This window comes from Berghia stephanieae, chromosome 5 (genome assembly GCF_034508935.2).
Source record: "Berghia stephanieae isolate SIO BIC M18660-M18661 chromosome 5, UCSD_Bste_1.3, whole genome shotgun sequence".
Taxonomy (NCBI): domain Eukaryota; kingdom Metazoa; phylum Mollusca; class Gastropoda; order Nudibranchia; family Aeolidiidae; genus Berghia; species Berghia stephanieae.
Window position 1 is genome coordinate 68,388,019 of NC_088364.1, and position 19,782 is coordinate 68,407,800.

Genomic DNA, 19,782 nt, shown 5'->3' on the forward strand with positions numbered 1-19,782 from the left:
CTGGCAAATGGAATCAAGAAAGTAATGATTTAAGCTTTTGAACAGAAATCCTATACTTTATCATTCCTTTTAATATAACAATTATTAACAAGTACTTTAAATGGCTTTTTCACTCTATATTGAATTCTAATTGGTCATCAAGAATGAAGAAAGATTAATGAAAAATTAAATTAAAGAAAAATTATTGATAAATGAACAAAGTTTGGAAATGAAGTCACTTATTTAAAATATTATTCCAAATGTATTTAAAAAATCATAATAAAAATTGATTTATTGATTTAGAAATGATTTAGAAAAAAAAAACATTTAGAAACAAAATTACCCAGCTTCTAATGGAAAAACTTCAGAAACTTCCAAAGCTATCATAGGAGATACAGGATGAACAGCTTTTCGTGTCAGCTTTTTCCTTCGAGAACCATCCACAGTGTTTTTGATGGCTGTGTCAAAATCACTGTCTGATGATGATGCTTCTGCTTCCAGAGCCGCTATGTCTGAAACAAGTAATCATTAGAACTCAATTTACTAACAAGACAAAATCATTAAAAATTCAACATTCGTGTAAAATGTTGGAAATTGTAAAATAATGTTTGCTTTTATGTTCTTACTAGAATTGATTTTTGTTATTTCTTTGGCTTGGATATAATACTGGTACAAGAGAAATTTTGCTTACTGTCCACTGGTTTGAAGAATAAACTTACAAATATTTTTACTCATTTAAAATTAATTTATGACTTATTGAGTACCTTTACTGTTGTTATGAGCAGCTTTAATCAATATTTTCATATTGTCCATCTAAAATATTTTTTTTTAACTTCCCGAATTAAAAGAGTAACCTTTTGTAAAGATAAATGAACTAACTTACCCCCAAGAATCTGTAGGTCTTCTTTCTCTTCCGCTGTTAATCCATCATGATAAAAATCTGCACTGACTCCTAGCCCATCATCGTTACTCCATTCATCCTCCTCTCCCACTAGCCTGTCATCAGTGCCAGCCAGTTCCAATTCCAGAGCCAACTCATTGTCTGCACGGAGTTTCTTCAACACGTCCTCCAAGTCTTCATCATTTGAACCTCTGCCACTATCAAAAACATCATCGCTAGAATTTAATACACTGTTTTCCACTCTATTTCCAGCTGAAGTGCCAGCATTTGCTTCCATACCGATGACATTAGGATTTCCTACAGATTCAGAGGCTGGAATTTCTTCTCTGACTTGGGGGTATGAGGTGTAGGAAACCTCCTCATGAACGGAACTATTGGACAGCAATGAATCATCCTCTTCATGACCAATTCTGAAAAAAGCCACAGGACTTCCTTCTGTAACATAGTCATAGCTTTCTGGTAATTTCTCTTGAGCTTGGCCAAATGAAGTGACAGGAATTTCTTTACTTACAGGACTCGGTGTCATGGCTAGATTTTCCTCCATTACCTGACTAAAAGAAGAAACTGGACTATTCAGTTCTGCTCTGTCTAATGGAGCACCATAACTATCATAACTATCGGCATTTCTTACTTTTATCTCAGGGATATCTCGACTCAAAACATTTTGAGCTTTTATTGCAGCCTCTTCTTCCTGTCTCTCATGACTGAACGAAGCAACAGGACTCATCATTCGAGCATGATCCACCTCTGGGGAAATCATTCTCTCAGTGGCATGAGTAATTGAAGTTTCTGGTATATTCCTACTCGAGCCATTGACTATTGATTCCTCTTGTAAATTACTGAATGAAGCCACAGGATTTTCTCTCAGAAGAACCTGCTGGTTGCGATTTTGGGAAACCACAGTTTTCCCTTCAATTTCAGACAAAGAGGTGGCTGGGAATTCGTTGCTTATCTGACTCATTGGAGATATGGGAACCTCTAAACCTTCCAGAACATGAGGTTGAGAAATATTAACATCAATATTGCCCTCTGACCATTTTCTTGTTGGTGCATTGTCTCCTGCATTCATGTTATTATAGCCAGGCAAATCATATCCTTTCTGACTCTTCTGGATTTGCAAATCTAGATAATTCGAGTTCATTGGCATGCTGCTCCTACTTTCATAGTCTGCAGGAATATTTTCAAGCATCTGTCTACTGCCCGTTTCATTTTCATTCCTTAATTTTTCCATCTTCTCTGAGACTTGCATCCATTCTCTTTCATTCAAACTTTCTTCCAAGTTATCTACATTATTGTCATCATTATCCAAGAACAAGTCTGGGGGTGGTCTAGAAGGAAGAGGAGGAGGTGGTGGGGTTGAATGGGATGATTCTAAGTCAAATCGTCCTTCAGCCTCAGAATTATATGCTTGGAAACTATTACTATCATTCAATGTGTCAGCTTTATCATTGTCATTTATCATATCATCAAACTGAAGAAACCTCATGGCAACAGCATCTTTAGCAGCAGTGCTATAATCGATACTGTCATTTGTCTCAGTCTCCAAAAATGAATCATTTTCATCTAAATTTCTATCAATCATAGAATTTCTCAATTTTTTTTCAAATTCAATTTGTTCGAAATTGTGATCATAATTTTGCCGACGCAGGGTACCAGGGGGTTTGATCTGGGATATGAGAAGTTCAACTTCCAATCCAGCATCTCGAATCAGAGCTACAGCTTCGTGGTGCTGCTTTCCTTCAAGACTGGTTCCTCCTATGGCAATTAGGCGATCGCCAGGTTTGATACGCCCACTGAGGGCAGCAGGACCCCCTGGTACTACAGACTTGACAAAAATTCCAAGATCCAGACTGTTGGTTGTCTCCCCTCCCACAATGGTGATGCCTATGCCTTGATAGGAGTCCTTGATTAAGACAACTTTAAAGATACGACGGCCGACTTGGTTTTCAGAACTTGGAAAATATAAACTGTTTGAATCCATCTGGGAGGGGACTGAAAGAAAAATGAAATGTTTGATAAACTAAATGAATAAATAATGAGACTGAGTTAATATTAAAATGAAAACAAATATAAATTTGAAAACTTAAAAAGATAACTTGTACAATTTAATGCAAAAAATGAGATTATCAAAGAGGAAATGAATATGACCTATGGTAAAACAGATGCACACATGAAATGACTAAGATGATTCATCATCAAATGCGGGCCAGGACTTTTTAAAAAAAAACACCTTTATACATGGGAGGATTACATGGTCTTATAGGGATACTAATAGAGATACGGATAGATCAATCAATCAATCAATGAAATTAAATTAAACAGAAACTAGTCAGTAAGGGTATCAAACTTTTAATATTCCCAAATCAAATGTTGACAGTCTTTCTTTCTAAAATACTTGTTGAAAACCTATTGTCCGGTATCAAGTTTTAGATTAATATTAAGACCTTTAAAGATGCACGGCAATATCAGACTATCAGATGGATACCTGAATCAGTCTGACTGAGACGGCTGGTTTACAACAAGAACTATCAGAACATTGAAAGTCTGCAATCATAGTCAATATTCATTGTGGTCAACTATGCTGATTGAACAGTCACCATTCAATTTTTACGGAGAGTGACCAATTTTTTATCAAAAGAAGTAGTAAATTAATAACAATCGTGTGACTTTACTTTTCATAGTGAGAAGCACAATGCAATAATGACACAGATTTCATAACTTTGGAGATGATTCCCAATAGCAGATACCATTACATATTTTCATCTCTGGACAAAATTCCTTAATAATTATAAAAATAATAATAATAATAATAATAATAATAATAATAATAATAATAATAATAATAATAATAATAATAATAATAATAATAATAATAATAATAATAATAATAATAATAATAATAAAACAACAACAATAATAATAATAATAATAATAATAATAATAATAATAATAATAATAATAATAATAATAATAATAATAATAATAATAATAATAATAATAAATAATAATAACAATAATAATAATAATAATAAACACATTTCTTTAGCAAATTTTGCCAGGCCTAAAAGTGCTTTATAAAGTCAGATATTTGAACAATCACACATACAAACATACCTTACCAATAGCGTTTTTTAAAAATTAGTTGAGAAAAAAATATTGAGCCCTAAATGTTTTTTTGTGCTTAGTCATTTGCTCATTTTCATTTAGTTTTTTTTTTTTTGAAGCTATTACATTCACTTTTGTTCATTACTTATTAACTCACTCAACCCTAACACCGACTATATCCGTGGTATACCCGAGGTTACTCATACCCTGTGCCTATTTATTACATTTCTGAGACAAATTATAGGCGCAGTATCAAAGCCAATGTTTTTAGTTTTTACAAGTTAATGGTAGGTGAATAAAAATATACATGTATGTGCATGCTCATTTTTAATACATGTTTTCCAATTTTGAAAAGTAGCAAAAATCTCTAGGACTGAGTGAGTTAAAATCCACATCTTCTGGCAGCTTAGTATTAGCTTATCAAATTACAAAGCTGGTTAAGAAGCTTGAGATATGAGACACAATGTTAAATGCATACAATGTGTTTTTCCAATATTTCACTCACTTACCCATTCGGTAATTTATCCTTACCTTCTGCTCCAGTCTTATCACTGGGTAAAGCTGAGTCCAGGCTGATTGACCTGGAACTGATATCTGTGGGAACAAGGGGTTAACAACATTTCATTATTATTATTATTATTATTATTATTATTATTATTATTATTATTATTATTATCATTATTATTATTATTATTTTTATTATAAACATTAATATTATTTTTATTATTATAATTATTACAAGATGTCCCAAAATTGTGACAGGATTTGACGATTCGATTAATTCTTTGCTATCAGAGATATAGCAATATCATTTTTTTGTTTTTTTGTTTTTGCATCACCATTGTCAATGTCTGTTGTTTTATTTGATATCAACTTCATTTAATTCCCACATTTAGTTATTCTACTACATACATAAAACTAGATGTCCCGATTAAAGATAAGTTTCCTTTCGTATTGGAAGATTCATGATAATCGATCACAATGTTACCATTCTTGTAAAGTTGCTTTTAAAATGTCATTCTTTCCAAGCCTTCATAAAATGGTGCCCACAACCAAACACCATTATGATCATGAACAAGTTAACACAAATGCCTAGCAGTTCCTTGGATTTTACACATTTTTTCATTCTTTTGATTCATGATGATGATGATGACCGTTAAATAATCTTTTAAAAAATTTACTGAATAAAACTGCAGACAATGCGAATGATTGTACTGAAAACTGGATTAAAATATCTTTCTTAGTATCTTTATGATCGCGATGTCAAATCGATTCATAATTTTGGGACACCCTGTATAATCATTATTACTGCGTAAGTTTAATTACAAAGCTTTTTATTATAAACTTTTGCCATATATATATAATCAATAACAGTTGGAGGCTTAAATTAATCATTTTTCTCAGCCACTCTTTGAGTGCAGGGGATGCTAATTAACCAGTAGATTTTTGACCAATCAAAACATGGAATTTGTGACACACCTACACACGTGCTTTGACAAACATTGTTCTTCATAAACATAACGTGAATGAAATCGACCTCTCTCTGACCATTGTTATTGTTTTTATACCGCCATATGGGTGTCTAGTTATCACACAATTTTCTCGATCATTTTATAAACGTTTAAATTTACACATAGTTTTCTGTGTTGGTTCTATTGAGCAAGCAATAGAACAGTGGGTATATTACTTAGACACATACCATCGATAGTAAAACCTGTGTAGTTCATGTTTACCATCACTGCCATTGTTTACATTATGACAACTGTCCGAGAGGCGTGGTTGTCTATGTGTCTATTGAAGCAAGACTACGTTGTAAGTTTTCTTGCACACACAAAAAATTATTCAAGCATTCCATACAAAAATCATATCACCATAGAGATGATTAGATATGGAGATCTTATGACAGATTGATTTATCAAATCAATATACCAGAATGATTTGTGTGTATGTCGAGAAGAAGCATGGATAAGGCACAACCTATTGAAGACTTTATCAATTCTTATCCTCATTTTTCTCAGGCAGATGATTCATGAGGACTGCCATCGTCGGTCTTCATAAAGAAGTGATGAATTGAAATAATCCAAACTGTAAACAGTGCCCCAAAGAACAGAAACAGGATATTCAAAATCAGCCAATATCCTAGAAAGTGAATTTCCTTCAAATCCGTGCTTTTCTCAGTCACACGCGTATTTGGGTGAATCAGTTTGGTATTATATCGTATTCATCATTAAACATTTTATGGAAATGACATTTTACCTGAGAAAACACTTTAAAATTAAAAACAATGCCTTTTAAAATCTGAACAACCTATGTAGCATAACCCATGGGAATAATATAATTTCAAGAGCATTATCATTCTTACCAATCTATGACTATTTCAAATTCCAATTTGAGATGGAAGCAAAATGTAAAAATCAAGTTTAAAGTACCTAGGACGTTTTCACTCAAATAAGGTCGCTCCAAATTGGGATTTGATGCCTGTGCTTGAACAATAGAAGCATCCAAAGAAAATTCACTCATGCCTGGCATTTCAGGAAACATGCTAGTCGTATCATCAATGAATGGAAGCATGCTAGGGGGTTGGTAGGGAGGGGGGCTAATGTATGGGGGTAGGGGGTTAGAGGGATAAAAATGGATGGACACTCTGAAAAACGATGCATCAATAGATAGACGGCAGAGAAGATGGAAAGATGGATGTATACATTGAAACCTGCTTAACAATTGAACGATTGATATCCCATTTGAACTCCTATCATGAATGCCTATCAGGATCTTATTTAGTTTATTTATGACCAGGACATTTACGATTATTTCTTTCATCTTCTCTTTCTTCATATAAAATGACTGATATAATCGGTTGAAAAGATTTGTTGTCAACACCCATGTTTTAAATTTATCATGTACAGTGTATTTGAATGATACTGTTTTTAAAAATCACTGCCAACTTTCTAAATATAGAACTACATTATTTCTAATGACTGAATTACAGTGTGCTAAAGCAGGAATAAAACGACTATTCATACTATAATGATAATTTGTAAAAGGAGGCGGCTCAGTCAACGTGGTAGAAATTAGTTTTTAGAAAGCTAATCAAACAGAAACATTTGTCACAAACTCTTAGGACAATATCATTTGTTAATTGTGCTTCATTACAGACTAAGGCATTGTCATTCTATGCATAATATACCCCTTATCACTGATGAATGCATGTTCATCTCTAGGATTTGCCACAACAACAAAAATAGACATCTTAAGATCATCTGTATAGCTTTTTAAGTCTATTAATGTTTGCGTTTTATCTGAATTTCATATACCAAAAAATTTAAAATAAGAACAGATTCTATTGAAACAAAATCGAATGTCCAAGCAGCTTTCAATGTATGAAAAAGAGGAAATGATACGAGAGTGTAAAAAAAAATTAATGATTACAAGAAGTGATCACAAACAAGCACACAAATCCTGTGGGGATAAAAATGGTGATGTCACTCAATTTTAAAAGTGGAATTGGATTATCAATCAAAATGGATTATAGAATTACATGATTTTGTGGGATAAAATTGGTGTTGTCACTCAATTTTAAAGAGGAATTTAATTATTTATCATAGTGGATTGGAGAAATATATAATTTCGTGGGATAAAAAAAAAAAAAAAAAAAAAAAACAATCAGGGAATTGAGAACCAACTATTAATTTGACAAATAAAGTCGGATTTTAAAACAAGAGAGCTGATAAAGCATCACACTTTAATTTGAAATCCAACATACTTTTGCGACCAATCTTTATAGCTATGATGTCGAAATTCTAACAAAAATAATTTGAAAACAACACGAAATTTGTATAATATGTATTTCATTGTCTTTCTGTACTATTTTCGGTATACAAAACCTGCCGACTTAACAGTACATCATCAGGAGATGGATCTCAATTAGCATGTGTAAATATCTCATCAAACAATGGGTGTGAATTATTAATGTATTTCAATTGGGTTTTTTTTCATTCTATATAATATCTTCTCCTTTCACTGTCAAGTAGCATCATGGTAAAGACTTTTTAGTTTATAATAATCTTTCTATTGCTTAGTTTTAATCATGAATGATGGCATTTCGACATCCAGTAATGCCTACTTACTAAAACGCAAATACCACGTAATATATTTTGTTTTAGTTTGGTTTTTCTTACTTGTCGATATAATCACAAGGTCATGTGATTCATTTGAGCGATTTTTTCTGCAGCTTACAAGCAATAGACATGGTTAGTAATAATCAAAAAGAAATAAGGGGTCATACCAGTTAGAAGATTCATGCAGAATCTGCAGGGGGGAGACACACATGTATGAAATGGAGGAAGATCTTGAAAACCTTCAAGCAATCGAGGTTTAAACCAGTCTCAATACCAAAGATCGTATTTATAAAAAAGGTCACTTTAAAGCTCCTCATGAAGCTTATTCTACTTTTGAATGCTTGATTACCAAACTTTGTACACATTTACACCATATCCAAAATTGGCAAAGACAATTCTAGATGTCTTCCACCTCCCGAAGAAAATGTAAGATAAGCATTCAAACACTTCTATTTCAATTAAATCAATTTGACCATTCTCTGTCAAAGATTCATTTCACAGAAAATTCATGAAGAAGGGGTTTGTGGAGAGTGAGCAGTCATCAACTATATACAATCAAGATGCAGAGCTTGCTTTCATTCTCATCAAAATGCACAATATAACATCAATCCCAATTACATCCCCTACTTTGCACATAGCATGATTTTAAGAGCTCTAAAAGTTTATATAGAGGGCTTAATGTATAAAGATAGAATACATGCTCATAATCAGCAAACTAAAGGCACGAAAATGTTAAGTAATTTATAACAAGTTACCACTAAATTTTTTATATTTTTAATCAAAAGTAAATATTGGCATATTTCTAAATACACTATCGCAGAAGATTGGGAAAAGCATTCAGATTCAAGAAATAAAAAAAAGAAAGAATTGCTCTAGCAAAGTGTAACTCTCTTCAAAGCATGATGAAAAATAAAAACATCAGCATTAACACTAAAATAGCATTTCAAAGACATCTATAAGTGGTCTGATTTCTTGCATAACTGTGAATATTGGAAAATTTATAATAGAAATGTAAAAAGAGAACTAGTATCAGTTGAAATGAAGTTTTTCACGAGGCATTTAAACGTATCTTGGAAGGATAAAGTAAGAGTGAAGAAGTGTAACCTCAGATCAATACAAGCCCGATGACTTCAAGATAACGATTACGAGACACATTATCTCCAGAATTTATAATCATAGAATATTGTTTGATTATATTACAGCAAACAACTATTACTTGAAGAGGAAGGAAATGGACAATGTTGAGGACTAAACTGGTATAACAGGAAATGGCAAAAGTCAATTGGTAAAGTCAAGGTAGTCAATAAATATTTTAGAATACAGAATTTTCTCTATTCCGTCAGAATAATCATGCATACAATAAAACTTAATGGACTGAAAAGCCATCAACAAATGTGGACTGGATAAAAGCCAAGGGGAATTTCAAGGATAGACTTTATCACTGACCCATCCATAAAAAAAGAGGGTGCAGTATGGATGACAGACGGTTAGCCCAGATCCATAATCATGATAAAGAGAGGAATGAAGACTGCAAAAATAAAGACTGTATGTGTGTAACCCGGTACAACGATAGCTCATTTATCAACTATAAACGAAGCCAGACAAGTGAGATAGGTAACATGTTTCAAGATAGTTCATTTATGGGTTATGAATGAAGCTGGACAAAATAAAAATTGGATACCAAGAAGAAAAGGAGATAATCAATACCAAACGAATTTTGATGCAGATCTGAATGAATAATAGTTAAGGAAGTATTTTGTTACATGAAATTCAACAAATTAAAATTAACTATGTGATATGATGCTCTAGCTTATATTGATTCTTAAAATGACATGATGCATGCATTACAAAGAAAATCATCTAAATGATTGCACTTGTGTAGACCTCATTCAAGACAATAAATGGTAAAGTTATGGATACAGACCTTGTGTACTTCAAAGGGGCATGTTCAGCCGTCGTGCTTGGCAAAGAAATGCTCTCCTTCTCATCTTCAAAGTCATCTTCATCATCTTCATCAATAGGTAATGGCTATAATAAAATAAAAATATATACAACAATAAATTTCCTGAACTCTAATGATATGATAAAATCACTCTAACTCTAATGCATTCTGATTTATTTGGGACATAACTTTTTTTAAAAATTATCTTAAAATACAGATACAAATGTTTTATAAGTATTCATACAACTACACATAAAGCGTTCACTATCCTTATCTTTTCATGAGAATGGTTATTATACCTGTTGACTGGGTTCTACCAAGGCAGGGACCATCATCATTTCATCCTGTAGGATGACATCGTCTCCAACTCCAATCTCTGTGGTCTGTGGTGGTATGGCTATTTCTACACCTAAATCGCCTAGGGAGAAAATGAGGGGGAAAAATTACTGTATTGTATGGCCAACGAACTGAAATTTAAATGCCTTTAAATTTGAATGAATATTTAACCAATTTTAAACCATTATACTACATTTCTATTACACTCGGAGTTCTTCTATTCGAGTTGTACTTCCTTGTGGCAATTTTATCTGCATACCATTCGGTCAAGACTTATCTCTTACACTTTTTTACTAAATACAGCAGTAACAATGAGAACCTGACTTAGCTGATAACCTTATGGTGAAAATGATTTGGCCTGATTTACAATCAGATGAAGAATGGTATAACTGGAAACACTTCAGTTTCACTATTAAATAGTAACGAATTACATCAGTATTACTGTATTATGAATAATTGAGGCTCCCAAGGCATGAAAAATTTTGTTGTATATGGGGGAAGGAGAGGGAAGGGAAAGTGGAAGTGGGGGGGGGGGGGGGGGAGTAAGGTAATAGATTTAGTTTGTAGAGGGAAGAATTCCAATGAATCCAATTCAAGGGCACAGAAATGCAAAAATTCAATTCAAAACACCTAAGTACACATTTGGGCAAAAAGAATACACCTTGATGTCTGATCAGTCATGTTTCACCCCTTCTCTTTTCCACAACAAAGAAGATGGAAGGTGCCACTTTTTAATTTATGCTGATAAAGATGTGCTGAAAAACCACAAAACGTAATACTGTGAGAGAGAAAAAAGTTGGGTTTTTTTGTTGTCTGCCTCACCAGGTGGAGTAGAAAAGTCAAGGGTGGTTTGCATTTATTAGGTAAAAGGTATCATTTATTAGGTATTATTTGATAATACTCAAGTTAAAATTACTTATATAGTTTTAAAAAAGATGGAAATTGGGGAGGGGGTGTAGAAAAAAAAAGCACACAAAAAGATTATGAAGAGGAGACAAATGAATACTTCAAAAATCATACTTAATAAAATTTCCAATGTGATTTAGAGGTTTTCATACTCACCAGTTAAAGTCTCCATATTACTGGGTCGAGTTCTCATTCTGATTTGAAAGCGGTGTTGATCAGTAGAAAACTGAAGCAGGTACCGTCCCCTTTGAAAAAACAATAAAAATCATAGTAGCCTGTATTTCTCTGATTTGAAAATGTGATTTTGTGTTTTTGAGTGAAGAAATCATTGACAGCAATCCCAGTAAAGTGCAAAGAATTTTCAAAACTGTGAGCCATATCATTGAGAAATACTATATGTGATCCATGGAATCACATCTCAAAAGGCTAATGCAGATACTTTCCAATATAAATGAAAGTTCTTTCAAAACTATACAACATTTCAGATCAATATTACGACTTATTTCCTTCTTCATTGCTTATTTGTAACCTCTGTCATCAGGTCGTGAGTTGCTATAAAAAAATGAATTTTAAAACTGCATTTAGTTTGTCAAAAGTATCTAACTGCTATCTTTTGAACTCCTTCAATGATATACATTTTGCTCACTTGTACCAAATTATATGTCATGTTTAGAACCAGTCTATCCCTGTTTCTGTGGCCTGATACAGATGAAAAGAATAGTCTTCTTTCCATGAGCAGAACCTTAGTCTATTGCTAATTATTTTCTCCAAGACCATGGTTCACAAAGAGACAGGACCAACTTTATTTAACTGGAAGTCTGCTGCTGCTCTTCCATCTGTCTCCTCCCCCCCCCCCCCCCCCCCCCCCCCCAGAAGACATGGAAGAGCAGCAGACTTCCAGTTAAATAAAGTTGGTCCTTCCATCTGTCTCCTCTCTCCTCCCTCCCCCACCCCACGACTTACTTTCTGTGAGAATTTGTGTAGAAATTGATTTTGGGTGGTTTTCCCTTGGCCACTTCCACCTTGGGCTGTATGCTGAATCGACGCTTGTTGAAGGAGATCTTCATGAGGGCATTCCACAGATAATCTTGCCTAATCACTCTCGAATGTCCATCTGCCTCTGCCAGCACTAGATGATGCTGCGACAAACCCACCCAGACAATGCCATTTGCCTGTGATTTTGACTGCAATCATTATATGACAAAAATACATCAAGTTATGGAAAGGAATGGTCAAATACTACTATAAAACTACAACTGCTTAACTGATATGGAAATCAATGATATTGTTTATTTCAGTAAGGATTTCTGGGAACATAATTTAAAATATGTGAAGCAAAAGAATTGTGGATTATAGATCATATGAAAATTTTATTCTTCAGCTTTATTTCTAAAACATTTTTTTTTCTTTTTAGGAATTTTACACTTCTTGCACCTTCCGGTCATTTAGGCACCAATAAAAACCCACAATAATGGGATAATCAAAGGATTTTGGGTCGAGAGTTACGTGAATTTGCAAAGGCCAAAGATGAACTTAGACCTCAAACAAAATCAATAATCTCATACCTGAGCAAGAAAGCAATGGATATAGGAGTATAAAAAAAAAACAAAGATGGGCTTATTTAGAGCCTTGAGGTCCGGGGCATACATGCTTAATGGATCTACATCCAAGGTTTGCCAATACTGCACCAGACAACTAAAGATAAGTCTTACCTTAAAAAGCTTGTGAAAATGAATACCATACTCAGGCAAATTCTTTGAATGCTGTAAGAGTAAAAAAAACAAAAAACTTTTATATAGTACAATATCCACTAAACGTGCTCAAAGCGATTTACAAAGGGTTCCTAACCAACAGCAACACATAACATATAATAAGACATGACGTCTGTTAGGCGATATTACAATTTTTACAACAGAAACAACGCTGTTAACCGCCAGATACTCATTTTACACCTGAATACGGTGAGAGAATGTGAGTAAAGAGTCTTTTCCAAGGACTCAACAGTGATTGGGTGGCTGGGGTTGTTAGATCTGGCAGCAAGTACTTTGCAATAAACTTGCGTCCTATCCAAAGGGTAGCTCGTTTCACGCTATAGAAACCGGAATAAACTCCAGCTTCATGGGCATGGGCCTAATTGCTTATGGAGGACTATCCAACACCAACAAAGAGAAGCATCATAATTACTTTAATATAATGAATCTCCTAAATACTCACTTTAATAAATTCAATTTCTGCCTGTGAAGATGCAATACCAGCACATGCTTTGTGCTGTTGGACAGCAGCGCTGTAGACGTAGGAAGAACCAAGTCTGCGAACGCTTCGAGCAGGAAAGTACTGCTCTGCCTGAAAATAATTCTGGCCCATTGTGGCCGAGTTGTGATCTCCATATTCCACTTGCATTGCAAGGCCAGCCAGCTTTGTGAGGATGTCCGTAGGGCACACAGTCCTCTCCTCTATTATGTCTTTTCTCAACTGAAGGTACAACAGATGATAGCTACTGGTGTGTCTGTAATGGAGGAAATCAATCCATTCAATAATAATCATCATTACCACTATCTTCATTATCATCATCATCATATGTATGTATCATCATCATTATCAACCATTTGTAAAGCGCTTTGAGCACGTTTAGTGGATATTGCACTTAAGTTTTAACATCATATGTATCATCACCATCATAGTCTTTCTCATTTTGGATCAGGGTATAGAACCCTAACAAGACATCATCTATTCCCTCTATCCTCTTTATCCTATACCACGTCTTTCCTAAAGCATCCATCCTTTATTCATTTTCCTTGCAGGATCCACTCTAGAGGACAAGTATACCATATCTATGTGTAATATTTTGTTATATTAAAAAGAAATGAATTGAGTAGAAAAGTCCAGTATACAATAGAGAACAACAACTTTTGCGGCAACAGGGAGTTAAACCCAAGACCCAACTGTTAAGGCATCTCTGCCTGGTACTTTATTAGAATGAATTTTGTAAGCATATCTTTCAATCATGAAATGAAAGGGGGGGGGGGGGAATTAAAAACTAAATTAAATTTACATTAAAAAAAAAACAAACAAACAAATAAACAAACAAACAAACTGACAAACACATGCACACAAAATATTCACTTAAATCAATGCTTTCTTATTATTATTAGTTCAATTTAAAATCTAGTTTCACAAATCACTCCTGACGAAATAACAATTTCGTGGTGACACTTACCGAAAATCACTCAGAGAATCAGGGTAAAACTTGACCCTAACATAGAGGGTAAAGGTCACAGGTGGGTGACCTTTGGGTCCTTCTTTCCATCCGTCTGGTGCAACTTTGTGGACTTTGGTGTCTGCATCCAGGAAGAAATGTTCTCCCTCTGTAGTCAGATGTAGAAAAAATAATAGAGTATTAATAAGAATTAAATGAGCACCAAAAAATAAATAAATAAATAAATACAAGCAAGTGATGTAATAAAATAAGAGTTTATTTGCCTAATAATTTCATTGAGACTCTTACTTACCACACATATAGGTTAGTCCAAAAAAGAAGAAGTCATCCAAATCCGTGTGAGAGATAATAGTATCCATCAGTTGTCTAGCTGTTGTGCTTGGGTCAAGAGCTACCTCAAACTTCTGCCCAGTTAAGTGGGCTACCGTTAAATGGCGTATGTGCGATGGTCCTTTGGAAGTCTGAGAACAAAATTGATGATGGAACTTTTAATATTCATATTCAAAGTTTCCAACCATTGTTATCATTGTCATCATCAATCACTATAACTATCATTATCATACATGTATTTACTGTGAGTTAGTGTCCATGCTTTTCTCTGTTATAGACAAGTCTCAATGCTATTCATTTTTGTTTTATATCTGATTTGTTTTCGTCTTGTTTCCTATGATAAGCATTGATAAGCATAAAATATTGGTGCCTGTCATCTACTTGTAGGAAAGTGAATGGAATGCTCATGTACAGAAGCAAATAAATTATGGTGGATTATACGCACTTGTGGGGGAAATAATTTGCAATCAAATTGTAAAAGTGAAGTTAGAGGTAATATGTAATGTTTAACAGTGGGCAGCTGAAAATATGGAATAAAAACATCCTATAAAATAGTGTGAATAATAAAAATAAAATAAATATGAACATTTATATAGCGCATTTCCAAGGGTTTATCATCCTCAATACACTTCACAATATTTCACTTATTCTCCCAACAGGCCCTATGAAACCATATTTCCATGTCATACAGAGCCAGTCGCCTTTTAGACATCCTTTTAGTACTAACATTCTTACAATATCCGTCACTGCCTATAGCCAGGAAACCATTCTCACAGTCAAGTGGGGAAAATGTGTTAATTGCCTGACCCTAGAATACAACGTTAGGACCAGAATTTTCCATTATCAGTCACTCATCCAGCCACTGACCACATTTAACATTGCTTAACATTTGTAACAAGACAACACACCTATTGAGCCACTGAGCATCAACAATAACGAATTATGCAACATATAATATACTTACATCTTGAAAAGGTATGACAATTTTGAATGCAGGTTTTCTTGACTTATGAACAAACTCAGGTCCATAATACTCCTGAAAAACAAAAAAATATAGAATAAGTTTATTTTTCTCCTTCTATTTCCTCTTCTCATTCATGTTTATTTGTTTATTCATCTTAACAACGCCACAACCACATTAATCTCATTTGTCTGTAGTGTTTCATTCATCCTGTTTTGTTGATAAAGTGGAAACCCGAAACATCCATTTTAACTGTTTTCGTATATTAAATTGAAGATTACATTCAATTTCACATTGTTATTTGTAGGCAAGAAGTCAAATCAAATATAATGCGAGTCATATTTCTAACCTGTTATACAGTTACCAAAACAAAATTTTCAATTAATACTTATTTCAAATTCAAAACGTAAATGTTTCGTTTTCGACATTATTTCTTTTCCTGCCTTATGACAAGGCAAATCTTAAATAGTCTTTTTTTAAATTCTAAATAGACCAGAACACTGAGTGCTGGTTCATATTATCATTTTATGTATATTATAACTTGCTGGTCTGACAATAACTCTAATTAATTAATACCTTAATAAAAACAAATATAAATCTGTTTGTCATATCATTGCTCTTCAAATACTTTACTTTATATTTTCCACACACATTTCAAAGCATATAAAACTTACCAATTTCTATAAAGAATATACTTTATTTACAACTCGTTCCACATTGCCCATCAAGTAGGGGAAGGGAATTGACATAATAGAATAAATAAAAGAAGTGTATTAGAATTACTTGGTCGACAAAAATATAAGTTGATATATAGAACATTGAACAGACAGAACTTATTCACTCCTTACCCTTTGCTTAGGCATTTTCTGTTCAACCACTGACTGAATTAAAACAGGCTGTTTTTCACTTTTGTCTTTTGTTTCGTTCTGTTTCTCCTTTTTACGTTTCTGTTGTGGTTGCGTTTGTGTTGAAGCTTGGAATTCTTGTTGGGTTGTAGCTTTTTTAACGTAGAATTCTTTGCTTACATCATCTTTTTGGGCTCTATCAGAAAGTTGAAAACAATGAATCAAAAGATATTTTTCTTTTTTTTTCTCTCCAATTTGTGGCATTTGTTATAAGACGTCAAAAAGAAAACAAAGTAGTATCAAAACAATCTATCTAGCATAAAACATTTCAAGCAATCAACCACAAGAATGACTTTCAAGCTAAGACTGTCCATTTCTTCAGAATAGTCTTTCCAATTAGTTAATTTTTATTCCAATTAACTGATTAGAGAAGACCAGTAATATAAGTTTAAACTATGATAAATAAAATAACAAACATAACTTTTTGGGTATACATGAATTGTTTCAGATTTATGGCGTCCTAACCAACAGATTTTACTTAATAAATTATCTATAGTTTACAAACAGTGACTTATCTCTTTGTCATCTCAACTGGTTGTTACAAGAGCAAAACAGTGTAAAAAAAAATCCACAATGATGAAGTTGAAAGCAATTGTAAGCTTCAATTTTTCTTTGATTTTCTCTGTAATCAACAGCTTGCACTTACGAATCATTATTTGTCTACACTACTGATAAAGGAGGAAACCCAAAACATTTGCTTTGTTGATATAACTGTAGCTTACATTTGACTTCATCGTTTTCTATTTCTTACTTTGTCAAACTTCAGGCAGAAACATTTTCACTCTGCAGACTAAGAAAACTGAATGAAATGTGACAAACCTCATGACATTCTTGGATGTGTCACTACTTGGCGCCAGTGAAGTTTGACTGTCAAAGTAACTGTCAACATCTGTTGCAGAGTTGTAATTAATGGCTGCCTCTGATCCAAAGTTCTCGTGAAGATCTGGCCTATATGTTCCTGAAAATGTTTTTAAAAAAAAAAAAAAATTTGAGTAACCTGCCTTAAAATATTTTTCAACATCACAGGCGATATTTACCTATTCCTAAGCAATTTGTTTGCTTTTCTCTGTAAAAAAATAATGTTATATTTAAATTGCCCTTAAACTATCTTAAATTTCATATATTACAGTTTTTTCATAAAAACATAACAAATAAAAATTAGAAAAATAAATGGTCAGGAAAAGAATAAGAATCGAAACAAGTGACCATAACATCAAAATCAATTTTGAAGGGAATGTACCAGCAAAGTGATGTGCAGTAAATTTATGATGGTAACTAAAACAACATGTAAACTAATAAAAATAAGCTCATTGGCTGGCAGCATTTAGGGTGGCCCTGATAGCTCAATTGTTAAAGCACTCATCTCACAAGCAAAGGGATTGGTAGCTGTCCCGCTGAAGTCATGGGTTTGTTTTCTGAACCCTCTGTCCTCCTAGCTGAGATTGGGTAGTTAGGGCATTAGACATGGTGGAAAGTATTTTGCGATAGGCTGGTGAGCAATCATTCTGTCTGCTTCAAGCTGCTGCAACTGAAATAAACTCTGCACTTTAATATATGGCTCTAAAGGACTACTGACAACAATAATATATATTTCTTTGCCCGACTGAATTCATTTGTGGAAAGTATTTTCTTTGAATGGCATTACTCTTAGCTTGACAAGACTGAATGCGACTAAAAATCTCTGCAATAAAAAATCTTGAAAAGTTCTTGTTTCCAAAGTGACTTCACCTCAAGGGTTTTTCCCGTGTACTTAACAAGAATGTAGAAGTAATTGAATCATCTTAGATACCCCTGTAATTAACAATAATGTTCCAACATACCGAGTGTAAATGAAATAAGAGAGGCCATTGATCGCGTATCTGACATTCTGTCCATTGCATCGTGAGACTGCAAGGTTGGTGTCATCAGCCTGCTTCTAACATCATTCAGAGCGGAACTGCCTTGCCCTGACCTAGAAACAATACAAATATCCTTTAGATGGTACATGGAGGAAAGTTGGAATGCATGAGGAATCATATCCTGTGGTGTAAACATTTTTAAAAGGAAACCTATTAACTTTGGTGCATTAAGAATGAAGCTGAGTTGTAGAAACCTATGGAAAAACAAGATGTGAATGGTGACAAAACAATCTAAATTGGTGTAATAATATCAAAAGTATTTATAAAAGCAATTTATGAAAGTGTTCTCATACAAACAAACAAAAACCCTAACAAAATAATGATTTAAAACAAAATAATGCTCACAGCTGTTCTCTTTACATAATTTAGCAAAATATTCTAAATCCAAACACTAGGATCATAAAGAGTTGAAATGCCTACCTGTATCTTAATACAATGGTGTTGTGTTAATTCTTTTTGGAAAATGAAGATAGCACGAATTGGATTCGCTGACTCAGGAAGGCCAGCTACAAAGTAACAATAATTTTTATTTTTTAAAAATTACCTGGCTTGTCTTAGCCGCATCTGCCTTTCCTTCAGGAGAATATACTTTTGATAGGCTGGACTACCTTGACGTAGGCCCAGCAAGCCTTGGACTGAATGGCTGGCTGAATATGGAGGTACCTGATGGAGGAACAAAATATTTCAAAATGTCAAAAGATAACTTTAAATTTTAACAAGTTGATACATTGAATAAGCGGTTAAAAGAAACTAGATCCTTACAAAAGTTCAAGCCTAAAGTTGATTCCAAATTTGTATGATATACTTAACACTGTATTAACATAAATATATAAATTGTTGAGGTTAACTCGTGTGAAACAAGCAAATATCTAATCACAGGAGAAATTTGCTCAATTATTTTTCCTGACATCATCCAATGCAAATTAAATTAAAGTACTTTTGATCATCAGTTAAGTCACCTTTGACCTTTGACAGCTCTTTTTATATAAATTTTTCAACAAATGAGTCCAGCATTTGAATGGAGATTGTTCACTGTAGAAATGCCAATGAGAATCAGACAAAGGTTTCTGATGAAAATGGAGAGAAAAATAAAAAGAGTGAATGTGTCTTATATATATATATGAGTCACATTTACTCATATTATTTTTCTCTCTGTCTTATTGACTCATTACGGCATCTCTAGT

At 33.5% G+C, this 19,782-nt stretch overlaps 1 protein-coding gene across 1 annotated transcript in view; it reads right to left on the bottom strand.

The window, feature by feature from the left end:
* LOC144973498 (tyrosine-protein phosphatase non-receptor type 13-like) overlaps positions 1–19,782 on the bottom strand; it is a 51,302-nt gene that overhangs the window by 20,271 nt on the left and 11,249 nt on the right. Inside the window, exons 9-25 of the mRNA XM_078915998.1 lie at positions 19,143–19,261; positions 18,521–18,651; positions 17,520–17,658; positions 16,644–16,836; positions 15,799–15,870; positions 14,797–14,965; positions 14,505–14,652; positions 13,502–13,793; positions 13,000–13,050; positions 12,251–12,471; positions 11,444–11,532; positions 10,345–10,463; positions 10,028–10,131; positions 6,415–6,581; positions 4,517–4,579; positions 863–2,872; positions 323–491 (exon numbers count right to left, since the gene is read on the bottom strand). Coding sequence (XP_078772124.1) covers positions 323–491; positions 863–2,872; positions 4,517–4,579; positions 6,415–6,581; positions 10,028–10,131; positions 10,345–10,463; positions 11,444–11,532; positions 12,251–12,471; positions 13,000–13,050; positions 13,502–13,793; positions 14,505–14,652; positions 14,797–14,965; positions 15,799–15,870; positions 16,644–16,836; positions 17,520–17,658; positions 18,521–18,651; positions 19,143–19,261 — 4,256 coding nt within the window. The remainder of the gene's footprint in view (positions 1–322; positions 492–862; positions 2,873–4,516; positions 4,580–6,414; positions 6,582–10,027; positions 10,132–10,344; positions 10,464–11,443; positions 11,533–12,250; positions 12,472–12,999; positions 13,051–13,501; positions 13,794–14,504; positions 14,653–14,796; positions 14,966–15,798; positions 15,871–16,643; positions 16,837–17,519; positions 17,659–18,520; positions 18,652–19,142; positions 19,262–19,782) is intronic.